The following is a 22,102-nucleotide window of genomic DNA, read 5'->3' as shown; positions in this document are numbered from 1 at the left end:
TTATTTTGTCACAACAATATATGTAGGTATCATACAAAAGATTATATAGTATATAAACACATATATGAGTAAATATAAGGAGGTATAAGCATATATATAGGAAGAAGAAAAGAAAAAAAACAATAGGACAGGAACGGTAGGCACGTTTGTGCGCTTATGCACGCCTCTTATGGTCCTCTTAGGAATGGGGTGAGGTCAATAGTAGAAAGTTTTTGGATAAAACTTTTAGGATTATGGGAAGAGACCACAGAGTCAGGTAAAGTATCCCAAGCACTGATGATTCTGTTACAGAAGTCATATTTTCTGCAATCTAGATTAAAGCGGTTGACATTAAGTTTAAATCTATTAGTTGCTCTAGTATTATTGCAATTAAAGCTGAAGTAGTCTTTAACAGGAAGGACATTACAATAGATGATTCTGTTAGTTAAGCTTAGGTCATGTCGAAGGCGACGGATTTCCAAGTTTTCTAAGCCTAGGATTTCAAGTCTGGTGGGATAGGGTATTTTATTGTTTTCAGAGGAATGGAGAACTCTTCTTGTAAAATATTTCTGGACACGTTCAATTGTATTGATAAATAAACATTCTTCATCAGTTTTGGCTGATAAGCTAATTGCACTTTTCCTGCAGATGGCAACCTGTCTACCCTTCATCCTGCTGTGGTCATCTTCCATAGTCCATTGTTTTCAAAGAGCCTTGAAATTTCAGTGGGTCAAATAATGCTGCAAGATTTTTGAAGACTGAGAAATTTCCCATTCTACTCCAATGATTTATTAGCTGCACAGGATGTTTCTGGGCTCAACATCTAGTGCTCTTTTGACTTGGGACCAAGATTTTTGAAAGAATTTATATTCTCACATCTCTCAATTTGAACAATGAAAGCTTTTTCAAAAGCTGTTTTATTTTATTTTTTTGCTCCTCACAAGTGAAGTGAGGAAGACTGAATGTTTTCCTTGCAAAGGAGAACAGTCTTATAGCTAACTTTGTTATTTGGTCATCAAGTGAATATTTATTTTTTATTTTTTTTGTCACAACAGTATATATAAGCATAAGCATGAAAGTAACTATATAATATATAAGCACATATATAAGCATAAGTATGTAATAATTATATTAATTGGATATAATGAAAGGAAACAATAGGACAGGAACGGTAGGCACGTTTGTGCTCTTATGCACGCCCCTTACAGACCTCTTAGGAATGGGGTGAGGTCAATAGTAGACAGTTTTTGGTTAAAGCTTTGGGAATTTTGAGAAGAGACCACAGAGTCAGGTAGTGTGTTCCAAGCATTAACAACTCTGTTACAGAAGTCATATTTTCGGCGAAAAAGATTGAAGCGGCTAACATGGTCTATTTTATCAAATGCAGTAGAGAATTTGATAAAGTAGACCATAACCTACTACTAGATAAAGTAGAAAATTGTGGGTTAGACAGCACCACCACCAGATGGATTCGTAACTGGCTGACCAACCGCACTCAGCATGTAGTCCTCAATGGAACTACATTTACATGGAGGGAAGTATGCAGTGGAGTATCCCAAGGCTCTGTTTTAGGCCCAATACTCTTCAACATCTTCATCAATGTCTTGGACGAGGGGATAGATGGGGAACTATTCAAATTGGCAGATGACACCAAGCTGGCAGGAATAGCCAACACTCCAGAAGATAGGCTCAAGTTACAGATGGATCTTGACAGACTTGAACATTGGGCGCTATCTAACAAAATGAAATTCAACAGTGAAAAAAGTAAGGTTCTACATTTAGGCAAAAAAAACAAAATGCATAGGTACCGTATATGTGGTACCTTGCTCAATAGTAGTACCTGTGAGAGGGATCTTGGAGTCCTAGTGGACAACCATTTAGATTTGAGCCAGCAGTGTGCAGCAACTGCCAAAAAAGCCAACACAGTTCTGGGCTGCATAAACAGAGGGATAGAATCAAGATCACGTGAAGTGTTAGTGCCACTTTATAATGCCTTGGTAAGGCCACACTTGGAATACTGCATTCAGTTTTGGTCACCGCGATATAAAAAAGACACTAGAAAGAGTGCAGAGAAGAGCAACAAAGATGATACGGGGACTCGAGGCTAGAACATATGAAGAACATTTGCAGGAACTGGGTATGTCTAGTTTAATAAAAAGAAGGACTAGGGGAGACCTGATAGCAGTGTTCCAATATCTCAGGGTTTGCCACAAAGAAGAGGGAGTCGGGCTGTTCTCCAAAGCATCTGAGGGTAGAAGAAGAAGCAATGGGTGGTAACTGATCAAGGAAAGAAGCAACTTAGAACTAAGGAGAAATTTCCTGACAGTTAGAACAATTAATAAGTGGAACGACTTGCCTGCAGAAGTTGTGAATGCTCCAACACTGGAAATTTTAAAGAAAATGTTGAATAAGCATCTGTCTGAGATGGTGTAGGGTTTCCTGCCTGGGCAGGGGGTTGGACTAGAAGGCCTCCAAGGTCCCTTCCAACTCTATTGTTATTATTATTATTAACATTGTTTAAATCTATTGTTTGCTCTTGTATTGTTGTGATTGAAGCTGAAGTAGTCTTTAACAGGAAGGACATCGTTTTATTCCTCAGTCTTTTTAATATCTGTTATATTTTGTATTATAAGCGTTATGGATTCTTAGTAACACTGTGTGTCTTATTTCACTCCCTGCTATTTTTTTTTTGTTACAGTTTATCATTATAATTTTAGTTACAGATATAAGAAGACCTGATACTGTATTCTGCATTTGGTAACCTGGAAACATTATTGAAAATTTTATAGAGATACAATAAATAAATGAATATATACATACAAGGGTAATCCTGCCACTACACAAATGTCATGTGAATGATCTACACATTTGTAAAACATCATTCTGGCACCAGGAAACTTATACAGATGTTATCATTTGTAGCCACTAGAGCCATGAGTTATAAGAGCCTTAGCCCAACCCAATTGCAGTTGCTCCAGATGGGAGAATAGCTATTCCAAAAAAATTTTAAGACTTGAGATAAGGATAATAATAAAAAGGAGCATGGAGAAATGTATTTAATAATAAAATATATAGCAATAAACAATGTTCTACATAAGTAGGATTAGAATGAATGAATAAAACTTTATTACGGTCATCGACCAGCAATAGACATACAATAAATTAAAAATACTACTGACATTAATCGTGTATAATACCATCCCTGTTATGATCTCAACCATTAGGGTCACTTCTTAATTTCCATGCGTGGAGAGCCGATAAGTATGTGAGTAAATAGGATTAGTCTTCTTCATCTTCCTCTCCTTCTTCTGAAGTTCTGTAGATATAAAAGGAATAAAAGATGATATTACAATGTGGTTATAGAACCACATAATTTTCTAAGCAGTCTGTTCAACTTTTGTCAAGCTATTATTATTATAATTATCACGTACCCTTATTCTCAGGTGCTTCTAAAGTAATATCCATATATTGAGGTGACATTATTTTTTTGAGAAGAGCAAGAATTTCAGTATTTCAGAGCTGCATTTCAACAACACTCTCATTGCCAGTTGCTTTAAGAGAAAAGGCCTCAGTAATCACCTATAGAATCTTCTCACAGTAGCTACTTTGGTTCTGGTAGCATCACTTTCTATCTACGGTAAGGGAGAAGTGAAGCCCTAAGGTGACCAGTACATTTCCAGAGGCCTCATATTGGCCTTCCAACAAGACTGAGGAAAGAAATACTGGGTTCCGGCTTCTCTTTTTTGACATGTTTGACTGAAATTAATCAATAAATGTTAAATCAATGTTATAATCCACCTGAAATTACCTATATATGAGTTGTGAAATTATATACATTTGTTTAATAAATAAATGAAATGCATGATTATTTCTATCTCCCTGGAAACAAGCATCAGTGCTAAACAAAATATTTCAATAGGAAGAATACAATGGGTGCAATTAAAAAAACAGGATTCTGCTTATTCCTAGTAAACCAGTGTTTGGGAAGATTCTTATTGTGGCATCCAAATGTAAAGGTACTTAGGAGTAAAACACACTATATTCTCTGGGGTTCACCTGTGAATTGGTTATACAGAGCAGGAAGCATATTCTTGTATCAAAACCAGAATTGTAACAAGCAGAACGCAATACTATCTTACCTACTGAGATATTTTAACAAGTCCTTTGAGTTTCTGTTTGTTTTTCACTTCCTAGCCTTTCTCAACAATCCTGGAATCTTTTCATTTATTTATTTGTTTGTTTGTTTGTTTGTTTTTATTTTGTCAAATACATATTAAATAATATATATAAATATAAGCATGAATTGAAAACATAAAATGAATACAACTAAAGGGAACATTAGGACAGGGATGGTAGGCACACTAGTGTTCTTATGCACGCCCCTTATAGACCACTTAGGAATGGAGTGAGGTCAACAGTAGACAGTCTTAGGTTAAAGTTTTGAGGATTTTGGGAAGAGACCACAGAGTCAGGTAGTGCATTCCAGGAATTAACAGCTCTGTTACTGAAGTCATATTTTCTGCAATCGAGATTGGAGCGGTTCACTTTAAATTTGAATCTATTGTGTACTCGTGTATTGTTGTGGTTGAAGCTGAAGTAGTCATTGGCAGGAAGGACATTGTAGCAGATGATTTTATGAGCTATGCTCAGGTCATACTGAAGGCGGCATAGTTCTAAATTTTCTAAACCCAGAATTTCAAGTCTGGTGGCATAAGATATTTTGTTGTGAGCAGAGGAGTGGAGGACTCTTCTTGTAAAATATTTCTGGATACGCTCAATTGTATTAATGTCCGATATGCAGTGTGGGTTCCAGACAGATGAGCTGTATTCGAGAATTAGTCTAGCAAATGTTTTGTATGCTCTGGTTAGTAGTGTAATCTTACCGGAAAAGAAGCTACGCAAGATTAGGTTTAGAACTCTTAATGCCTTTTTGGCGATGTTACAGTGGGTTTTGGCACTTAGATCATTTGATATGAGTACTCCAAGGTCCTTGACAGAGTGAGGGTCATCTACAAGGTCATGTCCCCCTAGTTTGTATTTTGTGTTCTGATTCTTTTTGCCAATGTGTAAGACAGAGCATTTGTTGGTTGAGATTTGGAATTGCCAATTTTTTTATCATTCCGACACAAAGTCAAGGTCTTTTTGAAGGGTAATATTAAACATTTTAAGTAATTTGCCAACGCAGTCTCATCCTGCACTTCACAGTACTTTCTTTCCTGGATAATACAGCTAATTATTAATAGTACTAGTATTGCAGGCTAACTCTTCTCACAACCAAAAGTTATACCCTGACTGGCACAAGGCTGACTTACCATTTTCCCCTTCCGACAGTCAACATTAATCATCAAGAATCATAAGGTAAAACACTTAATGATGGTCATGGGGTACAAATAAGCAATCAGAAACAATATAAATATAAATCGTAAAGATACAGGCAACAAAGTTACAATCATACAGTCATACAATCATAAGTGGAAGGGGATGGGTGGTGGGAAAGATGAGAAGATTAATAGTAGTGCAGACTTAGTAAATAGTTTGACAGTATTGAGAGAATTATTTGTTTAGCAGAATGAGGGCATTCGGGGAAAAACTGTTCTGGTGTCTAGTTGTTCTGGTGTGCAGTGCTCTATAGCGTCATTTTGAGGGTAGGAGTTGAAACTGTTATGTCTAGCATCTGAGGGGTCTGTAAATATTTTCACAGCCCTCTTTTTGACTCGTGCAGTATACCTGTCCTCAGTGGAAGGCATGTTGGTAGCAATAGTTTTTTCTGCAGTTCTAATTATCCTCTGAAGTCTGTGTCTGTCTTGTTGGGTTGCAGAACCAAACCAGACAGTTATAGAGGTGCAGATGACAGACTCAACAATTCCTCTGTAGAACTGTATCAGCAGCTCCTTGGGCAGTTTGAGCTTACTGAGTTGGCGCAGAAAGAACATTCTTTATTGTGCTTTTTCAATGACATTTTTGATGTTAGCTGTCCATTTTATATCTTGTGATGTGGTAGAACCTAAAATGTGAAGGTCTCTACTGTTGATACTGTGTTGTCTAATATTGTAAGAAGTGGAAGTATGGAAGGATTTCTCCTAAAGTCTACCACCATTTCTATGGTTTTGAGTGTGTTCAGTTCCAGATTGTTTATTATTGATTGTTTATTATTTATTATTATATTATTCCAGATTAATTGTTGAACTTTCTGAGGAGAAACATTGGACTTGAATATATTGTTTTTGGACTTGACTAAGAACAGGACTTATTAAAATAAGACAAGATGCTCTATCAGGGGGAAATGAGTGCGTTTTCAAGAGAAACGGTGTTGATGTTTCAAAGCATTAGGGGCACTATAACAAAGAATCATAAAGAGATAAAGAAGCTAATCAAGACATAAATGAGAAAATAGAAAATATGCTACAACTGAATAATGAATGAAGATCAAAGAGCCCAGGAAAGACAGGAGACAGCAGAAAGAATGGAGGATAAGATAAAACAGACAAACCAGGAAACAAAGCAAGAAGATGAGAAGAAGAAGACGATAAATATAATAATGACTGATGAAATAAACCAAAGGAAATGTATTTTAAGAGATTTAAAAATGGAATCAGATAACCTGGAAGGTACTCTGAAAGGGCAATAGAGGTTTGGGTGGATACTCTGGAGCAATTCCATTTCTAAAAAGAGCCACTTGTCCATAAGATACTGCAGGTTTTCTGACTATTCCTCAAATATAGGATCCAATATAGGAGTAAATATAGGATCCAATTTAAATACAAATGCAAAAGCAAAAATGTGAAAAGCCTCCAATCTGTTAGAATCAGATAGATAGAAAAATTATTGGAAATTACATCCACGTGTATGCAACAGAAATATACAATGAATATATATACAGACCAATTCTTTTTTTCAATTGAAAAAGTTTTTACAAAAAATTTCACCCCCCTTTTTCCCCCCTTTCCCCCCACTCCATCCCTCCCCCCTTCCTCCAAAACCACCCTCCTCCCTCCCCCACCCCCGACTTCCCAGAACAAACAGAAGGTATAGTTCAAAAGAAAAAACAATCATATGCTAAATTTTCCCTAACACAAATTATAATCCTCCCCTTCTTCTCAAATCCTAACTTCCCCCATACAAATCAGAGATAAATACATCCTAATCATTCAAAGGCAATCTGATATCTCTTAATCTGATATCTATTTTGCGTATATTCAATCCATGTTTTCCATTCAGTTAAATATTTTTCTTGTGTAGTGTCTTTCAAAAAGGCTGAGATTTTAGCCATCACAGCCAAATTAGCAACTTTCAATATCCATTCTTGTATTGTAGGTAGCTCTTTTTTCTTCCAGTATTATCCTACCAATACTCTTGCTGCTGTTATTAAGTTTAAAATCAGCTTAGTCTCAATTATTGTACAATCCGTAATAATTCCCAATAAGAAAAATTGCGGTAGGAACTTTATCTTCTTTTTCAAAACATTTTGTATAATCCACCAAATCCTTATCCAAAAACCTTAATCTTCTTACAAGTCCACCAAATATGAAAATATGTAGCATCATCACAATTACATACAGACCAATTCTTGAATACAGCTTGCCTGTCTGGAACCCATATCTCATTCCGGACATTAATACAATTGATCGTGTCCAGAAATATTTTACAAGAAGAGTTCTCCACTCCTCTGAAAACAACAAAATACCTTATGCCACCAGACTTGAAATCCTGGGTTTAGAAAATTTAGAACTCCGCCGCCTTCGACATGACCTGAATTTAACTCATAGAATCTGTTACAATGTCCTTCCTGTTGAAGACTACTTCAGCTTCAATCACAACAATACACGAGCACACAATAGATTTAAGCTTAATGTGAACCACTCTAATTTTGATTGCAGAAAATATGACTTCAGTAACAGAGTTGTTAATGCCTGGAATGCACTACCAGACTCTGTGGTCTCTTCCCAAAATCCCCAAAGCTTTAACCAAAAACTATCTACCATTGACCTCACCCCATTCCTAAGAGGTCTGTAAGGGGCATGCATAAGAGCACCAACGTGCCTACCGTTCTTGTCCTAATGTTCCCTTTGATTGTATCCAATTTCATATAGTTATTACATACTTAAGATTATATTTATGCTTATATATTGTATAGTTGTTTCATGCTTATGCTTATATATACTGTTGTGACAAATAAATAAATAAAATAAATACACTGAAAGGAGCATCTGCTCCCTCTTGTAATAGGGGTTTAGTACTCCAGAATGGGAAAAGCTAAAAAGTTGTTGCTCTTTTCTAGTTTTTCTGCTTCATTTTCCTATTTCCTACTAGAACTTTTTCTTTCCACTGTTGAACAGTGAAATAAAATGATGAGATTATGAGATTTTTACACATTAAGTATCTTATAATGCATTCTGAATCACTTCAAAAATTATTAAAGAGAAATACTCCTGACTTGCACACTGAAGCTACTTACGTTTTCTTTGATGTACCTTCAGTTTCTTCTTCTTCTGAAGCCCTGGTTAAAAGAAAAATTAAAAGCAGAATTTAAGTATTGTTCTGGCAGCAGTTGAACATTTTATCTTCACCTGGTCAGCTTGCCCTAATCATTTATCTGTTTATTTATTTGATTTAATTGCCACTCATCTTCTTCCTAAGCAACCCTGGGAATCTTACAGCATAAAAGATAAATATTTCTAAGATTATAAAAACAGCTATAATCAAAGTCAAAGTTATTAAATAAAAGATAACAATATCATATCATATCATATCAGTTGGAAGGGACCTTAGAGGTCTTCTAGTCCAACCCCCTGCTTAGGCAGAAAACCCTAAACCACTTCAGACAAATGGTTATCCAATATCTTCTTAAAAACTTCCAGTGTTGGAGCATTCACAACTTCTGGAGGCAAGTTGTTCCGCTGATTAATTGTTCTAATTGTCAGGAAATTTCTCCTTAGTACTCAGTTGCTTCTCTCCTTGATTAGTTTCCACCCATTGCTTCTTGTCAGGTGCTTTGGAGAACAGCTTCACTCCCTCTTGTTTATGGCAGCCCCTGAGATATTGGAACACTGCTACCATGTCTCCTCTAGTCCTTCTTTTCATTACACTAGACATACCCAGTTCCTGCAACCATTTATCATCTATTTTAGCTTCCAGTCCCCTAATCATCTCTATTGCTCATCTCTGCACTTTTTCTAGACTCTTGCTCAGTGGGGGGTGGGAATTGCCTCTTAATTCGGGCCGGTGGATAGCGCAGGCTGGTAAAGCTTGTTATTAAGAAAACAGAGCCTGCAATTACTGCAGGTTCGAGCCCGGCCCAAGGTTGACTCAGCCTTCCATCCTTTATAAGGTAGGTAAAATGAGGACCCAGATTGTTGGGGGGGCAATAAGTTGACTTTGTAAAAATATACAAATAGAATGAGACTATTGCCTTATACATTGTAAGCCGCCCTGAGTCTTCGGAGAAGGGCGGGGTATAAATGTAAAGAAAAACAAAAAAAAATCACCAGCCACCTCCAGTGTGATGCTGTCTCTTGTTGGGGCCCCAAGCCATCTGGCAGAGTCAAGTCTTCAGGCCTAACCTTATGGAAGGTCAGAAGGGTGGGAGACGATCTCACCTCAAGGGTAAGTTGTCCCAAAGGGCAGGAGCCACAGTAGAGAAGGTCCTTCTCCTGGACCCCGGCAGCCACAATTCCTTGACTGATGGGGCCTGAAGCTTGCCTCCTCTGCTGACATAAGTGGGGTGGGCCAGCCTCAATGGGGCGAGACTCTTCCTCAAGTAACCTGGACCTATTCCATGCAGGGCTTTAAGGATAATAACCAACTCTTTGAATTGCACCCAGAAGCAAACCAGCAACCAGGGCAGCTCCTAGAGCAGTGATGTAACATGGGCCATTCTAGGAGCCTCAAGAACTGCCTGTGTTGAAGCATTTCTCTGCATCAGTTATTGCTTTTTGGAAGCTTGTTTTTTGTATGGGTTCCTCACTCACTAGAGCTACCATTTGAGTCCTTTCCTTCCAAATGCTTATGACTTGCTTTTCTTTGTCTCTCCAAATTCAGGCATGAGGATTTTATTTTATTTTATTAGTAAGAAGGTTCTCTTTCATCTCACATTGTGGTTTCTTCTGCTTGGGCCTAGAGGACAGTCAACTCCATATTTATGCCTTCTTGTCTAAGTCCCAGTCAGGCTGGAACAGAGTTTTCAGGTACATGAATTTGTGGCAGAAGAGGTCAATCCATAAAAGCATTGTGCAAGGCACTTCTCCATCCCTATTGTACCAGCAAACAAATCAGTTTTGTAGCGTCATTAACTCCATTTACTTACAGCTGAAGAGAGTGAGAAGGTTTCATAAAATCTTCCTTAATGTGCAGAAAAATAAATTAAGCCCCCCTGGGAAGGAGGCACTCTCTGCTACTCAGATTTGGGCAGCCAATTATCTTGGGCAGTTTCCTGCACTCAACTAGAAACTCTCATTTGGGTTTGGGGAGTGGGGCAATCTGGAAAAAATGCTGCTTTTTGCCTTGTCATTTCAACCAGGTTAGTGAGTGCTCGAACTAGGAGGCATCCTCTGCTTCCCCCAATTTGAATTATTAATTCTGAATGCTCTTAGAATCTGAAATGTGTTCAGCTACTAAAAAATAAACCCTTTATTGTTCCAGATTATTTCGTACTATTACAGTACAGGAGGAATTAGGGTGTTACAATTCTGCGTGCAGTGTATTTTATACTTAGTTTATATATGCAAAGGTTGTTAGGTGTGTAAACTTGTTGATTTTAATAACGATGAAGCTGCAATAGTAACAGTACAAATTAGATGTTGTTTTAAACAAACACGTTACTTAGAAATAAGTTGGAGGAAAAAAGTTCTAAGTTAAAGAACAGCCCTTGAGAGACTGTAATACTCACTCAGTCTTTGGAGTGGCTTCACTTGTGGGCGTCTCTTTTTCAGACCTGACAAAGAACAGACAAACATTTTAGCAGAATAGAAGTTAAAAAGAATTTTGCTCTAACTAAGATTGTCTCCTTCCTAATAAAACAATTTATATTGTTTTATTTATATTGTTTATATTTAACAATTATTATATTTATATAAATATTTATATAATTATTATATATTTAAATAAATTAATATATAACAATTTATATTGTTTTATTTGTTTCCTGGTGTGATTTGATTGCTTATTAGTAACCTATGACTATAAGTATTGCATTTTATGATTCTTGATGAATGTACCGTATTTTTCGGAGTATAAGATGCCCCTTTTTCCCCAAAAAAAGAGGGTGAGAGTCTGGGGTGTGTCTTATACTCTGAATGCATCCCCATTCAGCTTCTCAAACAGAGGTTTCAAGGGCTGAAAAAAGCATCAGAAATGGAGCTTCAGAAAAAAAGCCCCAATGGAGCTTCACGGAGCTTAGAAAAAAGCCCCAAACAGAGCTTCAGAGGCTTTTTTTCTGAAGCTCTGTTTCAGAGCTTCAGAAGCTTTCAGAGGCAGAAAAAAGCCCCAATGGAGCTTCACGGAGCTTAGAAAAAAGCCCCAAACAGAGCTTCAGAGGCTTTTTTTCTGAAGCTCTGTTTCAGAGCTTCAGAAGCTTTCAGAGGCAGAAAAAAAAGCCAAAAAAAAAAAAGCAAGGCACAGAGCTCACAACCAAGGAACCTGTTGCTAAAATTCACATCTGGGAAGAGCTGATTGGTGGTTTTCCTGGAGCCCAATCCACCTGCCAATCAGCTTTTTTCTTATTTTCCTCCCCAAAAACTAAGGTGCATCTTATACTGCAGTGCATCTTATACTCCAAAAAATACGGTATTCTATTTTATTTTTCTTTATGTACATGAGAGTATATGCACCAAAGACAAATTCCTTGTGTGGCCAATCACATTAGGCCAATAAAAAATTCTATTCTATTCTATTCTATTCTATTCTATTCTATTCTATTCTATTCTATTCTATTCTATTCTATTCTATTCTATTCTATTCTATTCTATTCTATTCTATTCTATTCCCAGGAAATATCTTGGAGAAAAAAGGTTATAAGTTAAATAACAATCCTTGAGAGATTCTACTACTCACTCAGTGGTTGGTAAGGTTTCACTAGTGGCTGTTTCTTTTTCAGACCTGACAAAGAAGAGGAAGGTGTTTTAATAGAAATTAAAAAGAACTCTGCTACGACTGAGATTGCATCCTTCCTACGGACACATTATCCTGGGAAGGATAATGACTCATTTCTTTTCAAACTTCTTAAAATGCAAGGAAGTTTTAGACTGAATTTTCTCAACCTCGGGAACTTTAAGATCTTAATATTAAGCATGGCTGGCTAGGGAATTTTGGAAGATGACATCCACTCATCTTAAATGTTCTGTGATTGAGAAACATGCTGTAGATAAATTGCCTTCTGGAACGTGGCTATCATGAGCTCCAATCTATTGGAGATTTTTTTCCCCTCTTGAGCAAATTAAACCAAATATTGCTCCATCCCAATTTGCTTGCCTTTAGTTAGGGCTAGGAATTTCGAACGGCCTCTCTTAGTATAGCAACTATGAAACACAGTTTATATGAATATGATTAAGAAATTCAATAGCAATAGCACTTAGACTTATATACTGCTTCCTAGTACTTTACAGAGTCAGGTTTACAGCGTCAGCATATTGCACCAACAATCTGAGTCCTCATGTTAATGACACTGGAAGGATGGAAGGCTGAGTCAATCTTGAGCCAGTCAGGATTGAACTCCTGGCAGTGAGCAGTTGAATTAGCCTGCAATACTGCATTCTAACCACTGTGCAACCATGGCTCTTTCATAAACTGAATGAATTAGAATCTAGGGGTGGATCTACCTTCAAGTAAAAGAATACTATCCCACACATATAACTCTACAGATACTCACAGTTTCTTCGAACTGGCCTTTTTAACAGGCTCTGGAGCTGGAGCTGGAGCTGGAGCTGGAGCTGGAGCTGGAGCTGGAGCGGGAGCGGGAGCGGGAGCGGGAGCGGGAGCGGGAGTGGGAGCTGGAGCAAGAGAAGGAGCTGGAGCTGGAGTTTCAGCCGGAGCCGGAGCCGGAGCTGGAAGTTCAGTTGCTGCTGGTGGGAGTGGTGGCATAATCTCCCTAGGAAGATAAAGCAGAAACAAAGATTAATCCAAGTTTAAATAGTCAATAAAGAACAAAGTTGTGATCTTTTATTTCCTTATGTAAACCCAGCATCTCACAATATCTCTAAAGGTAGCAACAATTGTCGTATTTACTCATAAGAATACTAAAATGGTTTTGTTGCAAAACCCAGGACCTCACCTTCATTAAATTTGACATCTAGCTTTTCCAACACGTCTAAGCAGACTCTTCGAGCTTTTTTCAAGCCTTTGGTTCTTATATACATTTATTTATTTTATGTATTCTCATTCTGCTTCAGCTTGTTGATTCATAGTTGAGAGTGTGACTGAAAGGATAACTGGGTTAAACTGTTGGACCAGGTGTTGGGAGAGCCAAGTTCAAATCTCCACAAATGTCATGAAACCATCCAAGTAATTTGGAGCCAGTCAGTTCCTGAGATAAATCTACCTCACAGCTTTGCTGCTTTAAAATGAGTGGGGACTCCCCTATACGCTATCTTGAGTCCACAGAAAAAGAAATGGTAAAACATATACCCAACAAATAAGAACATAAACAAATATGTCTCTAACTTTGGTACTAGAAGTGGATTAGCTTGGAAACCCAGTGGTTCATGTCTCTTCTATGCCTTGAGAAACAATCCTACAGGACAGGTTGCAACAGAATAACAAATTAATTTTAGCTAATGTAAAATTTGTATGTGTCCTTGAACAAAATAGAATCTGATCCCAACATAAAGAACTTCTATTGCAGTTTTTTTAATGCCTTAAAGCTCTAAGGCTTTAAAGGCACATTTAAAAGCACATCTCAAAGGCACAATTGTTTGTTTAATTGGTTCTGCACCAAGATGGCATTCTTGGTCTAAGTTAATCAGTCTTGAGGGATTTACATAAAGATTTTTGGTGGATTTATTTATTTAACTATGTTTGTGTGCATGCCTTTATATCAATGTTGACTTCTGGCAAATGTCTGGACTGTCCCTGCAATTTTCTTGGAAAGATTTCAGAATTGGTTTGCCATTGCCTCCTTCCTAGGACTGAAAGTGTGACTGACCCAAGGTCACCCTCCTGGCTTAATGCCCAAAGTAAGACTAGAACTCACCATCTCCTGGCTTCTAGCCTGGTACCTAAACCACTGCAACAACTTGATCTTTATCAAGTATAGCTTTTTCTAAAATATTAATTGAATTATATCTCCACTTTTGGATTGCTAATATATGAGGAAAATGTAATTACATTTGAAAAATAAAATACATTGTGTATATGTGCGTGTCTGTGTGTGCGTGTGTGTGTGTTTAGGTCTTCGCATATAAATTATATATATATATATATATTAGAAAACTTAGAACTCCGCCGACTCCGACCAGATCTGTGTTTAACACAGAGAATCATCTATTGCAATGTCCTTCCTGCTGAAGACTACTTCAGCTTCAATCACAATAATACAAGAGCAAACAATAGATTCAAACTTAATGTTAACCACTTCAATCTTGATTGCAGAAAATATGACTTTTGTAACAGAGTTGTTAATGCTTGGAACACACTACCTGACTCTGTGGTCTCTTCTCAAACTCCCAAAAGCTTTAACCAAAAACTGTCTACCATTGACCTCACCCCATTCCTAAGAGGACTATAAGGGGCGTGCATAAGTGTACAAAAGTGCCTACCGTTTCTGTCCTATTGCTTTCTCTCATTATATTTAATTGTATATAATGTTGTGACAAAAATAAATAAATAAATAAAAATAATTTAAAAATTCTATGAAGTTTTCTACTAATTTCATTTCAACCCAAATGCAGAAGAATTGCTGTGGTGCTCTAAATTTTAAACAGGAAAACAACATTTGTAATAGTTTTGTAGTATATGTAGTAACTCGTGTTATTTCCACAGGAAAAGGCTCAAATATTTCTGGCAATCTGATAAAGAGCAGAAATTACAGAGTTTGATGTTCAACAATAAGATCTAAGATATATTTTTTTGCAATTTGTATGATTTGTTCTTCATGTACAGCTTTTGTATATGACAGTTGTAAACAAACCTATTTTCAAAACAATATTACACACATGGGTCCTGCAGTGGTGTATGCCCATGTTTAGAGAAAATAGCAATTGCCAGAACAGCTAACTGGTGTCCCCAGCAAACTGCAGAAGCAATATATGAAGAGAACATCCAAATTTTGCAGTCAACAAGGGCAACATCTGCAATTGCACACATTTTTCATTCTTGCAGATATGTTGTGGCTTTTTTCAATGAAAGAAAAAAAATAAACATTTCTGTGGAATGCCAGACTTTTATCTCTATAAGAAATATTTGTATGGCTACCCATCTTAAACAAAATTCTGGGTGGTAATAACAATAAAATTAATAAACCATAAAATGAAACTATTAAACCATAAAATGAAAACAAAAACCAGGCTCCACATTCATTCCTTTGGGATGTTTCACCACCAGCTTCAGATATTCTTTTTCATCCCTGCACCTGGGTTTGCTGAATCTTTTGGGGGGCGGTGCTCCATAAGGTAGGGACAGCCATAGAAAAAGGCCCACCTCCGAGCTCCCACTAGATGGCAAGACTTCAGGAAAGGAGCTGGAGCGTACCTACCCTATCCAATCTGGTAGGAAGGGCAGATACTGTCAGGGAAAAGCATTCCTGAAAATTTCCTCATCCTTGCCATGTAGGGATTTAAAGGTGACAACCAGGAGTTTGAATTACACCCAAAAGAAAACCTGGAGCCATCACAGTTCATACAACAGAGGTGTAAGATTGGCAAACGTAGTGCTGCATGTGCCACTGTTTTTGGGACCAGTTGTAGCTTCTGAGTTGCCTTCAAGGGCAGTTGAAGTGATATTCAAGGACAGCCCCATGTAAAGCATATTGCAGTGATCTCATTTTGGACAAATCCAAATTTGTTCCAAGAATTTTGTAATAAAAAATATAAAGATGTTCTCTAAGTTGCAGAATGGGATAATTCATTCTCTAGTTTTATTTTGGTCCTGTTGCCCAGTGGAATTCACTGGAGAATGCAATTACATTTGGAAGAGTCAGCAGTTAAAGGAAGCCAGCTGTCAAAGAACATGGTGGCTGGACCCTATCAACACCTCTGACATCAATCAGAGCAGACAAAAACTTAAGGAATTAGTTCAAGATAGGAAGATGTGGCAATAGGAAGACTTGGTCCATAGAATTGCCAAGAATTGGACATGATTAAATGCATCCTCCTCCTCCTCCTCCTCCTCCTCCTCCTCCTTATAGTTTGTGAATTTCTTTCTTGTAATGTGTGCCAAAGAGGAAAAAAGAAAGGAAAAATACCTTGCACTTTCACGACTGAATATCACTTCCTCTTCAGAGGATTCTTCATTATGAGATTTATCACTGGTGTATTTTTTCCATTCTTTATCAAGATACATTTCCTTAAGCCAAGGAGGCTTGTTGAAAGACGATGGCGAAGTCTAAGCATGAGAAAAGGATGTGAAAAAATGATAACAAAAGTTCAGTCTGAGATTGTAATGTTTGTGTTTCATTATCATTATATTTATATCTCAGATTCAAATTCCAGATCCTGGAATGGAGGTTCTTCCTGAAGGAATATGCGGCTAGCAAGTTAGAGCAAACTTAACTGTGAACTCCTAATTAGGTCATGAGTTTTAGCTCCCTCTTTATCTACGATAGAGAATTCTGGAATATATTTTGTACTTCTGCTAATTAGTGTTAATATAAAGTGACCAGATTTCAGCGATGGCAAAGCGGGACACCATTGACGGGGGGGGGAGAGGGGGCCTGCGCATGCGTGCTGAGTCTTCCATCTGCCTGAAGGAGGAGGAGAGGCTGCTGTTTCTCCGCTCTTCCAGGCAGGCTCGGCTCTCCTCTCCTCTCAGCTCTTCCAGGCAGGCTCGGCTCTCCTCTCAGCTCTTCTCTTCCTCTCGGGTGAAGTCAAGCGGCGTCTCTCCTCCCTCTCGCGCCCCCTTCTCTGCCACTCCCCCTTCTCCGCCTCCTCCTCTTGCGTTGCCGCCTCCCATTTTCAGAATGGGAGTGAAAGAAAAAAAATCGGGACTTTTTGGAATTGCCACGGGACGCGGGACAAATTATTAAACAGCGGGACTGTCCCGCCAAAAGCGGGATGTCTGGTCACTATATGTTAATAGCCAGTAACATTAGTAGTTAGCTGCAGTTAAAAAAATATTTCAATATTAGCATCCCTAAACTTTGCAAGTGATGTTATGTTTAATATATGTTATTTAATTTGAGCTTAATTATGATGTATAAAATAAATGTATGCCTAAATAAGGCTTTTATCAATTCATCTGGTCATTACAACTCTGATTTTAGTGAATTGTTACTATTATTCTTATGGAATTTTTTCAAAAGACCAATCTTGCTTCATGCTATCTCCCACATTAATGGGTTTGACAGAGCTGGAAAAGATACAGTAGTTGCAAAGTCTTCAAAAGTCATGTTTGTTCATCTTGGTAAATTTAATAAGTCACAAATAGTTGTAGCAAAATTATCTCCTGAAAAGTTGCCATAGTAATAGTGATACACAAAATACATAAAACTGTAAGATATGGTTTACACATCTGACTCAATACACTTCACACATGAAGTCAGATTTTCCCTTCAAGTTTTGTGAATCCAGCCATTATAATTTATTCCATCAATAATTGTTTGGTCATCCACAGTTTGGCGCAATCTGGGAGCTATGACATAAATATGCCTATCAAAATAGTTGAAAATATTTTTTTTCCTAAATACTATAGCATATATTTGGCCATTTCAAATTTTGAGTTATCTAGAAATTACAGGGGTAGGACAGGCTGGGCTCCAGACCATTGTCTGTTACAACAGCCTTCTCGTTCTACAAAGAGAAGCTAGAATGGTTCTGAATTACTTCTACTTGAGCAGAAAATAAGGATGCTCCTGTTCCTGAAGGCAACTGATTGGCCTACAGGATCCAGAAGAAATAGTGAGAAATGGGGGGGAAACTGGCAAATTCAGGAGTAATGGCTGGGAAGCTGCCATCTTTATCCATAGTACTGTCAATATGGAGCGCTTCTCCTGCCTGGCTTAAATGAAAACTCAATGAGTGACTTTAAAACAGGAAAGCTTCATTTAGAGAGAGGACTAGAGACTTCAGTTACCAAGTAAAAGCCAATCTATGTTAAACACTGCACCCAAGCCTGAAGCATATTTACTCAGAAGTAAGTCTCATTGAGTTTAATATACTCCCAAAATGATAGGATTATATTTTTATTTATTTAAATAAACGTAAGTAACCATCCAACAGTTGTTGTTGTTGTTATTGTTGTTGTTGTTGTTGTTGTTGTTGTTGTTATTATTATTATTATTATTATTATTATTATTATTAATTATCTCTTTTATTCATTAAACATGAAACTCAGTGAACTTAAGCAAAGCTTTAAAAAGTGTCACAAATACCATGGATGATGCTAATGATTGATACGGGTTGCAGCCGGCATCCTAGGTATCAACCAAGTATTTTCTTAAAATATATGTTGTTCCGAATAGTGCATTTTGCAGTTCCACTGGTGTTATTCCAGGAAGCTGCAATTTATTGATGTACTTTGTAAAATTCTTGGATATGGTGCCAAGTGCCCCGATGACAATGGGTATCACGTCACGTTTCATCCATAATAGTGTAGTTTTGATGGCCAAGTCGCAATATTTTGTGATTTTTGCAGTTTTTTTCTTCAACTAGCATTTCCTGGTACAGCAATATCAATAAATTGTATGCTTCTGTTTTTGAAAACTCTGATATCTGGTGTGTTGTGTTCCAAGTAAAGGTCCATCTGTATTTGAAAGTCCCACAAGATCTTCACCTTCTTATTTTCAAAAACTTTTTCCACTTTATGTTCCCATGACCTTTTGGATACAGGTAAGTCATATTTTTTTACATAATGACCAGTGGGTTAATTTAGCAACTCGGTCATGTCTAGCTTAGTAATCAGTTTGTGTGATTTTGCTGCACTCACATATTAAGTGTGAAATAGTTTCAACTTTGTTGTTGCAAAGTCGACGGTTTGGATTGTCAGTGGATTTTTGTATCTTCACTTTCATGGCATTACTTTGTAATGCTTGTTCTTGAGCAGCAAGTAGTAAACCTTCCGTTTCTTTCTTGATGGTTCCCATCTTAAGCCATGCCCATGCCAAGTTGTTATCACATTTTCCTTCAATGTTTTTCAAGTGCTGTCCATGCAAAGCTTTGGTTTTCCATCTATTTAATCTGTTATCTAGCTGTTTTTTCTTATATTCTTTTTTTGCTTCTGTTGTTTTAATATAATATAATATAATATAATATAATATAATATAGTATAGTATAGTATAGTATAGTATAGTATAGTATAGTATAGTATAGTATAGTATAATATAATATAATATAATATAATATAATACAATACAATACAATACAATACAATACAATACAATACAATACAATACAATACAATACAATACAATACAATACAATATAATATAATATAATATAATATAATATAATATAATATAATATAATAACAGAGTTGGAAGGGACCTTGGAGGCCTTCTAGTCCAACCCCCTGCCCAGGCAGAAAACCATCTCAGTCAGATGGTTATCCAACATTTTCTTAAAAATTTCCAGTGTTGGAGCATTCACAACTTCTGCAGGCAAATCGTTCCACTTATTAATTGTTCTAACTGTCAGGAAATTTCTCCTTAGTTCTAAGGAAAACTTAGAAGTGTTGATGACACTTCGTGGATATAAAGCATGGTACATATTCAAAAGTTTGTGCATTTTCCGGTCCAAGTTTTCCAGTTCAGCCAAAGTCCAGTTGATGAATCCAGATGAATGGTGTATCACTGGAACTGACCATGTTTTAATTATGTTTGCGGCATTTAGGTTTGATTTTAATATTTTGTGGACCCTCCTGATGTATTTCTTTTGCATTGACTTTTTGACTTCTCCATTTCAGATGTTATCTGCTTCCAATATGCCTAGGTATTCATAACGGTCATCCTTTGCTAATACTTTCATGATGCTTTCATTTCCCAGTTCTATTCTTTCTCTTTTTTCCATTTTTTCTCGCTGCATGGATAATTTAGCACATTTTTCAAGTCCAAAGTTCATTTTGATGTCGCTGCTGAACAGTTGAACTGTGTTGAGTATTGATTTAATTTCACTGGGGCTTTTTGCATACAGTTTTAATTCATCCATGTACAGTAGATGGTTTATCTTGCCCTGTTGGCTTGAGATTTGATATCTCAGTTTTGTGTTTCGTAGGATTATTGTCAGTGGAATTAATGTGGTTAAACAGTAGTGGCAAAAGTATGTCCCTTTGGAAGATTCCTTTTTTGATGTTGACTTCTCAAATGTTCTCCCCATTTGCTGTTAGAATTGTTTTCCATTTTTGCATATTGACTTTCAGAAATGTACAAATATTTTTGCTGATTCCAAAGTTTTCCAGACAGGCGTTAATCTAGCTGTGGGGTAGTGAGTCAAATGCTTTCTTGTAATCGATCCACGCCATATTCAAATTCATTTTTCTTCATCTTGCATTTTTAGTACCATTTTGTCAATGAGCAGCTGATCTTTTTTTTTCTTGGTTTTTTATAATTTCCTTTTTGTTCTACTGGATATACACTGTTTTCTATCAGATGACTGGATACTGAATTTGCCAGTATTCTTGTAAAAAGTTTAAACGTTGTTGGCAGACAAGTAATTGAGCTATAGTTGCTTGATTCTCAGTCTCTTTTTTCAATCTCATTATCAACTATGTTTGACCAGTTATTAACCATTCTTCACTTGTTGCATTTTAAAGCATTTCATCAAATTGAATGGCCATGCAATGATGGAGGTTGGTCAGGCGTTTTAGCCAGTATGTATGCAGTTCGTCCAGGCCAGGTGCAGTTCTTGACCTTCTTTACTTGTTTTGCAACCATGTCAGTTGTTATTACAATGTTTTCCATTTTGTTTCGTGTTGTTTGTTGTTGAATATCTTTGATCCAGGAGGCAGTTTTTTTGTGTTCCGCTGGGTTTTCCCACCGTTCTTCCCAAAAGTTCAATGTTTTTTCTTTACATGGGTGAACATTAGTTTGGACTCAATTTTCATCAAGTGACTAGTAGAAGAGGTGTTGGATTATTTATTTATTTTTTTATTATTATTTACACAAAATGACAGTATACACAGGAAATGAGATAACTATGCTGGATTTTGTATTACAGATCATTAGTCGAGCACTTTAGAGTTTAGGACTGCGTGATGTATCGGCGAATTATGCGAGCAGATCCCAGTAAAGTGGCCTTCTGCAGCTGACCAATGGTGATCTTGTCAGTGCCAATTGCTTTTAAGTGCTTGCCAAGGTCTTTAGGCACAGCCCCCAGTGTGCCGAGTACCACTGGAACCACCTGCCCTGGTTTATGCCAGAGTCTCTGCAATTCGATTCTCAAATCTTGATATCTGGTGACTTTTTCAAGTTGTTTCTCGTCGATTCTGCTGTCACCAGGTATAGCAATGTCGATTATCCACACTTTTTTCTTTTCCAAAATCGTGATATCCGGGCTATTGTGTTCCAAAACTTTATCACTCTGTATTCGGAAATCCCACAATAGTTTTGCATGCTCATTTTCAATCCTTTTTTCAGGCTTATGATCCCACCAGTTCTTTGCTACAGGGAGATGGTAGTTATGACACAAGTTCCAATGGACCATCTGAGTGACTGTGTTGTAACGTTGTTTGTAGTCAGTCTGAGCTATTGTCTTACAACAGCTCAGTATGTGATCAATGGTTTCATCCGCTTCTTTGCAGAGTCTGCATTTCGGATCATCAGCAGATTTTTCTATTCTGGCTTTGATTACATTTGTTCTCTAATGGCTCTGTTTCTTTCTTCAATGTTCCGTTGGTCACCCATAACCAGGTCTTTTCCTTATCTACTTTTCCTTGGATCTTTTCAAGGAACTGTCCATGCAGTGCTTTGTTACACCAGCTGTCAGCTCGAGTTTGCATCGCTGTTTTCCTATATTGATACTTGGTTTGCTGTACTTTTAGCAGCTTC

General features: G+C 37.1%; 1 protein-coding gene across 3 annotated transcripts in view; it reads right to left on the bottom strand.

Annotated features, from left to right (window-relative positions):
• Positions 1 to 3,157: 3,157 nt before the first annotated feature.
• The window catches only part of LOC131198513 (protein TsetseEP-like), a 35,669-nt gene continuing 16,724 nt past the window's right edge, over positions 3,158 to 22,102 (bottom strand). For 2 of the 3 annotated variants that reach the window (XM_058183231.1, XM_058183233.1), the window contains exons 5-10: positions 16,370 to 16,509; positions 12,842 to 13,060; positions 12,028 to 12,072; positions 10,865 to 10,909; positions 8,435 to 8,476; positions 3,158 to 3,295 (exon numbers count right to left, since the gene is read on the bottom strand). In XM_058183231.1, the coding sequence (XP_058039214.1) occupies positions 3,259 to 3,295; positions 8,435 to 8,476; positions 10,865 to 10,909; positions 12,028 to 12,072; positions 12,842 to 13,060; positions 16,370 to 16,509 (528 nt within the window). In that variant the 3' untranslated portion in view covers positions 3,158 to 3,258. The remainder of the gene's footprint in view (positions 3,296 to 8,434; positions 8,477 to 10,864; positions 10,910 to 12,027; positions 12,073 to 12,841; positions 13,061 to 16,369; positions 16,510 to 22,102) is intronic. The other variant, XM_058183232.1, reaches the window with a different exon arrangement.

Source organism: Ahaetulla prasina, chromosome 4, assembly GCF_028640845.1.
Source record: "Ahaetulla prasina isolate Xishuangbanna chromosome 4, ASM2864084v1, whole genome shotgun sequence".
Lineage (NCBI taxonomy): Eukaryota > Metazoa > Chordata > Lepidosauria > Squamata > Colubridae > Ahaetulla > Ahaetulla prasina.
This window is presented reverse-complemented; position numbering and strand designations above follow the sequence as displayed.